This window comes from Sebastes fasciatus, unplaced genomic scaffold (assembly GCF_043250625.1).
Source record: "Sebastes fasciatus isolate fSebFas1 unplaced genomic scaffold, fSebFas1.pri Scaffold_30, whole genome shotgun sequence".
NCBI classification, from domain to species: Eukaryota; Metazoa; Chordata; class Actinopteri; order Perciformes; family Sebastidae; genus Sebastes; species Sebastes fasciatus.
Genome location: NW_027428187.1, coordinates 112,501 through 119,338, shown reverse-complemented (window position 1 = coordinate 119,338; position 6,838 = coordinate 112,501). Strand labels below are relative to the sequence as shown.

At 44.2% G+C, this 6,838-nt stretch overlaps 1 protein-coding gene across 2 annotated transcripts in view; it reads right to left on the bottom strand.

Moving 5' to 3' along the window:
- Positions 1-2,318: 2,318 nt before the first annotated feature.
- The window catches only part of LOC141763714 (H-2 class II histocompatibility antigen, I-E beta chain-like), a 9,112-nt gene continuing 4,592 nt past the window's right edge, over positions 2,319-6,838 (bottom strand). For both annotated transcript variants that reach the window (XM_074628354.1, XM_074628355.1), the window contains exons 3-6: positions 6,423-6,636; positions 5,996-6,063; positions 3,716-3,829; positions 2,319-3,445 (exon numbers count right to left, since the gene is read on the bottom strand). In XM_074628354.1, coding sequence (XP_074484455.1) covers positions 3,420-3,445; positions 3,716-3,829; positions 5,996-6,063; positions 6,423-6,636 — 422 coding nt within the window. In that variant the 3' untranslated portion in view covers positions 2,319-3,419. The remainder of the gene's footprint in view (positions 3,446-3,715; positions 3,830-5,995; positions 6,064-6,422; positions 6,637-6,838) is intronic.

The window sequence follows — 6,838 nt, the reverse complement described above, 5'->3', positions numbered from 1 at the left end:
TTAAACTAGTGATGGTTTATAATTAACAGTAGACCTTGTAGTAATGATTAATATTAATAATGAATATGTAATGGAGCTGGTGTTAAACTAGTGATGGGTTTATAATTAACAGTAGACCTTGTAGTAATGATTAATATTAATAATGAATATGTAATGAGGCTGGTGTTAAACTAGTGATGGTTTATAATTAACAGTAGACCTTGTAGTAGTGATTAATATTAATAATGAATATGTAATGAGGCTGGTGTTAAACTAGTGATGGTTTATAATTAACAGTAGACCTTGTAGTAGTGATTAATATTAATAATGAATATGTAATGAGGCTGGTGTTAAACTAGTGATGGTTTATAATTAACAGTAGACCTTGTAGTAGTGATTAATATTAATAATGAATATGTAATGAGGCTGGTGTTAAACTAGTGATGGTTTATAATTAACAGTAGATCTTGTAGTAATGATTAATATTAATAATGAATATATAATGAGGCTGGTGTTAAACTAGTGATGGTTTATAATTAACAGTAGACCTTGTAGTAGTGATTAATATTAATAATGAATATGTAATGAAGCTGGTGTTAAACTAGTGATGGTTTATAATTAACAGTAGATCTTGTAGTAGTGATTAATATTAATAATGAATATGTAATGAGGCTGGTGTTAAACTAGTGATGGTTTATAATTAACAGTAGACCTTGTAGTAGTGATTAATATTAATAATGAATATGTAATGAGGCTGGTGTTAAACTAGTGATGGTTTATAATTAACAGTAGATCTTGTAGTAGTGATTAATATTAATAATGAATATGTAATGAGGCTGGTGTTAAACTAGTGATGGTTTATAATTAACAGTAGACCTTGTAGTAGTGATTAATATTAATAATGAATATGTAATGAGGCTGGTGTTAAACTAGTGATGGTTTATAATTAACAGTAGACCTTGTAGTAATGATTAATATTAATAATGAATATGTAATGCAGCTGGTGTTAAACTAGTGATGGTTTATAATTAACAGTAGACCTTGTAGTAGTGATTAATATTAATAATGAATATGTAATGAGGCTGGTGTTAAACTAGTGATGGTTTATAATTAACAGTAGACCTTGTAGTAATGATTAATATTAATAATGAATATGTAATGAGGCTGGTGTTAAACTAGTGATGGTTTATAATTAACAGTAGACCTTGTAGTAGTGATTAATATTAATAATGAATATGTAATGAGGCTGGTGTTAAACTAGTGATGGTTTATAATTAACAGTAGACCTTGTAGTAATGATTAATATTAATAATGAATATGTAATGGAGCTGGTGTTAAACTAGTGATGGTTTATAATTAACAGTAGACCTTGTAGTAATGATTAATATTAATAATGAATATGTAATGAGGCTGGTGTTAAACTAGTGATGGTTTATAATTAACAGTAGACCTTGTAGTAATGATTAATATTAATAATGAATATGTAATGAGGCTGGTGTTAAACTAGTGATGGTTTATAATTAACAGTAGACCTTGTAGTAATGATTAATATTAATAATGAATATGTAATGAGGCTGGTGTTAAACTAGTGATGGTTTATAATTAACAGTAGACCTTGTAGTAATGATTAATATTAATAATGAATATGTAATGAGGCTGGTGTTAAACTAGTGATGGTTTATAATTAACAGTAGACCTTGTAGTAGTGATTAATATTAATAATGAATATGTAATGAGGCTGGTGTTAAACTAGTGATGGTTTATAATTAACAGTAGATCTTGTAGTAATGATTAATATTAATAATGAATATGTAATGGAGCTGGTGTTAAACTAGTGATGGTTTATAATTAACAGTAGACCTTGTAGTAGTGATTAATATTAATAATGAATATGTAATGGAGCTGGTGTTAAACTAGTGATGGTTTATAATTAACAGTAGATCTTGTAGTAATGATTAATATTAATAATGAATATGTAATGGAGCTGGTGTTAAACTAGTGATGGTTTATAATTAACAGTAGACCTTGTAGTAGTGATTAATATTAATAATGAATATGTAATGAGGCTGGTGTTAAACTAGTGATGGTTTATAATTAACAGTAGACCTTGTAGTAGTGATTAATATTAATAATGAATATGTAATGAGGCTGGTGTTAAACTAGTGATGGTTTATAATTAACAGTAGATCTTGTAGTAGTGATTAATATTAATAATGAATATGTAATGAGGCTGGTGTTAAACTAGTGATGGGTTGGGATCATCAGTGACGGCATGTGAGTGAATAAAGACAGTATAATAGAAAGTGTTGGAGAGTAACTCAGTCATCAGACATGGATCATTAGAGATGTGATCCTTCCTGTTTATTAATATTTGATCAATGAATCACAGTGTCAGAGAGTTTTCTGAGGGTTTATTTTGGTTCAAACGTTTCACTCCAGTAGAAATATATAAATCTAACGATGCGTTCACACCAAGAGCCCAGCGACCTGTTCACACAGCGATGACACACAGCGTGAAGGTGAGTAGACGCCATCACGTACCGCTAGTCTCTAGATGACGTCATGGTGAGTGTTGATGGAGCAGCTGTTAGCGTAGCCTGCTCTGATCCCACCAGACTCCATTCACAAAACAAGCGTTTTAACAGCCGTCTGCTTGTCGTCATGGTAACGGACCTGACGGAGCATGAATCCAGACGTTCTACTGATCGGCATCATGATGTCGTTGTTTCAGCATCATGTTGATCTGGTTATTGATATTAAATCTGTTATTGCTTTGGGTTCGTACGTTCAGTAGAGACGTGTGGCTGCTAGATACAGTCAGTGTGATGTCACTGGATGTGAATACAGCTCGCCGCCGGGTGACGTCATGAACCCAGACACGACGGCGTTTGGTTTAGTGACGTATCTGGGACTTCACCAACATGAACAGCTACAGAGGTTATTTCTTCCGTGGCTGATGGAGGACGTGTTGTCGGTATCCATGGAGACGAGCTCCGTCTACAGAGACCAACGCAGACGATGCCGGCGGTCGGACTAGTGCGAGTAAAGCGAGGTGAACGTTCACTTCTCTCTTAGCGTGAACACAGAATAACAATCACACAACCTACGAGCCCCGAATCATTTAAATAAGTGGATTCTATTGATTTGAAAACAGAGTTCATATTGATTTCACACAGTAAAGCAGCATCATATGACATGTAGATGAAGCACAGTTCAGCTGGGATACAGCAGAGTCCAGACTAAACCTGATCCAGGACCGTCAGAGGAAACAGCACGGTCCCGGATCAGGGTTCAGACCGGCCCGGTATCAGAGTAAAGATCATCAGAGAATCAGGTGTTCAGCCGGTCCAGCAGGGGGCAGCACTGACGGTCTGCTGAGCTGCAAACACATGAAGCAGGTTGAAGCAGCAGCTGCAGCAGCTACAGGACCAGGTCCAGGTTCAGTTACTGGGGACCAGAATCCTTCCTGGATTCAAGAAAAGAAGAGACGAGGACCGGGTCAACTCAAATCCACATCATCACAACTGGACTAGAGAAACAGGAACACTCCGTCACTCAGTACAGAGGTGTTTTACAGAAGTAGCAGACAGGTTTCAGAAGGACTAGTGGGGATGAACTACTTTCACACTCTGAGGAACCTGCTCTGAAACTCTGAGACCTGGTCCAGAGAGGTCTGAACCTTCTGACTGCTATCAACTGGTCTGAACCGGTTCTGAATCAGGTGTAGTGTTCTCACCTCGGGCCTTCCTCTTGTAGTAGATGAAACCAGCCAGAGATAAGGTCAGACCCAGGATCAGTCCAGAGGCTCCGATGGCAAACTTGTTCCTCTCAGAGTCAGGCATGGACGGGTCTGAGGACAGACAGGTAGAGGGACCGACAGGTGAGCTCAGAGACAGGTAGAGAGACCGACAGGTGAGCTCAGAGACAGGTAGAGAGACCGACAGGTGAGCTCAGAGACAGGTAGAGGGACCGACAGGTGAGCTCAGAGACAGGTAGAGGGACCGACAGGTGAGCTCAGAGACAGGTAGAGGGACCGACAGGTGAGCAGAGAGACAGGTAGACAGGTAGAGGGACCGACAGGTGAGCTCAGAGACAGGTAGACAGGTAGAGAGACCGACAGGTGAGGTCAGAGACAGGTAGACAGGAAGAGAGACCGACAGGTGAGCACAGAGACAGGGAGAGAGATTGACAGGTGAGCTCAGAGACAGGTAGACAGGTAGAGAGACCGACAGGTGAGCTCAGAGACAGGTAGACAGGTAGAGAGACCGACAGGTGAGCTCAGAGACAGGTAGAGGGACCGACAGGTGAGCTCAGAGACAGGTAGAGAGACCGACAGGTGAGCTCAGAGACAGGTAGAGAGACCGAAAGGTGAGCTCAGAGACAGGTAGACAGGTAGAGAGACCGACAGGTGAGCTCAGAGACAGGTAGAGGGACCGACAGGTGAGCTCAGAGACAGGTAGAGAGACCGACAGGTGAGCTCAGAGACAGGTAGACAGGTAGAGAGACCGACAGGTGAGCTCAGAGACAGGTAGACAGGTAGAGAGACCGACAGGTGAGCTCAGAGACAGGTAGAGGGACCGACAGGTGAGCTCAGAGACAGGTAGACAGGTAGAGAGACCGACAGGTGAGCTCAGAGACAGGTAGACAGGTAGAGAGACCGACAGGTGAGCTCAGAGACAGGTAGACAGGTAGAGAGACCGACAGGTGAGCTCAGAGACAGGTAGAGGGACCGACAGGTGAGCTCAGAGACAGGTAGAGGGACCGACAGGTGAGCTCAGAGACAGGTAGACAGGTAGAGAGACCGACAGCTGAGCTCAGAGACGGGTAGAGAGACCGACAGGTGAGCTCAGAGACAGGTAGACAGGTAGAGAGACCGACAGGTGAGCTCAGAGACAGGTAGAGAGACCGACAGGTGAGCTCAGAGACAGGTAGACAGGTAGAGAGACCGACAGATGAGTTCAGAGACAGGTAGAGGGACCGACAGGTGAGCTCAGAGACAGGTAGAGAGACCGACAGGTGAGCTCAGAGACAGGTAGAGGGACCGACAGGTGAGCTCAGAGACAGGTAGACAGGTAGAGAGACCGACAGGTGAGCTCAGAGACAGGTAGAGGGACCGACAGGTGAGCAAAGAGACAGGTAGAGAGAAAGACAGGTGAGCTCAGAGACAGGTAGACAGGTAGAGAGACAGACAGGTGAGCTCAGAGACAGGTAGACAGGTAGAGAGACCGACAGGTGAGCTCAGAGACAGGTAGACAGGTAGAGAGATCGACAGGTGAGCTCAGAGACAGGTAGAGGGACCAACAGGTGAGCACAGAGACAGGTAGACAGGAAGAGAGACCGACAGGTGAGCACAGACACAGGGAGAGAGACCGACAGGCGAGCTCAGAGACAGGTAGAGAGACCGACAGGTGAGCTCAGAAACAGGTAGACAGGTAGAGAGACCGACAGGTGAGCACAGAGACAGGTAGACAGGAAGAGAGACCGACAGGTGAGCACAGACACAGGGAGAGAGACCGACAGGTGAGCTCAGAGACAGGTAGACAGGTAGAGAGACCAACAGGCGAGCTCAGAGACAGGTAGACAGGTAGAGGGACCAACAGGTGAGCTCAGAGACAGGTAGACAGGTAGAGAGACCAACAGGCGAGCTCAGAGACAGGTAGACAGGTAGAGAGACCGACAGGTGAGCTCAGAGACAGGTAGACAGGTAGAGAGACCGACAGGTGAGCACAGAGACAGGTAGACAGGTAGAGGGACCAACAGGTGAGCTCATAGACAGGTGGACAGGTAGAGAGACCGACAGGTGAGCACAGAGACAGGTAGACATGTAGAGAGAGCGACAGGTGAGCACAGAGACAGGTAGACAGGTAGAGAGAGCATCAGGTGTGCAGACAGACAGGTAGACAGGTAGAGAGAGCGACAGGTGAGCAGACAGACAGGTAGCCAGGTGAGCAGACAGACAGGTGAGCACAGAGACAGGTAGACAGGTAGACAGGTGAGCAGACAGACAGGTATTTACCCCAGTCAGTAACCAGAGGTTCTTTCAGGCTGGCGTGCTCCACCACACAGGAGATCTTCTCTCCAGACCTGCTGACACAAACCAACACATCAGTGTTCCTGTCACACTCTCATCAAACTGGACCTGGACCTGGACCTGGACCTGGACCTGGACCTGGACCTGGACCTGGACCTGGACCTGGACCTGGACCTGAAGCTAACAGGACCTGGACCTGGACCTGGACCTGGACCTGGACCTGGACCTGGACCTGAACCTGAAGCTAACTGGACCTGGACCTGGACCTGGACCTGGACCTGGACCTGGACCTGGACCTGGACCTGGACCTGAAGCTAACTGGACCTGGACCTGGACCTGGACCTGGACCTGGACCTGGACCTGGACCTGGACCTGGACCTGGACCCGGACCTGGACCTGTAGGTGGACTCACCTGGGCGTGTACTCCAGGTGAGAGTGGATCTGGTAGTACCAATCACCGTCAGCCAGCTCATCAGTGGAAGTGACATCAGAGGTGACTTCCTGTTCGTCTCTGAGCCACCGGACTCTGATCAGTTTGGGGTAGAAGTTGAAGACGCTGCAGACCAACATGGACGGATGTTTACCACCAGGAGGAGTCACAGAGTGCAGTCTGACGTAGGGCTCAGCTGAAACATGAAGAACATGAAGAACATGATGAACATGATGAAGATGATGAACATGATGATGATGAAGATGATGATGATGATGACGATGATGAAGATGATGATGATGATGATGATGATGATGATGAAGATGATTAACATGATGATGATGAAGATGATTAACATGATGATGATGATGATGATGATGATGATGATGAAGATGAAC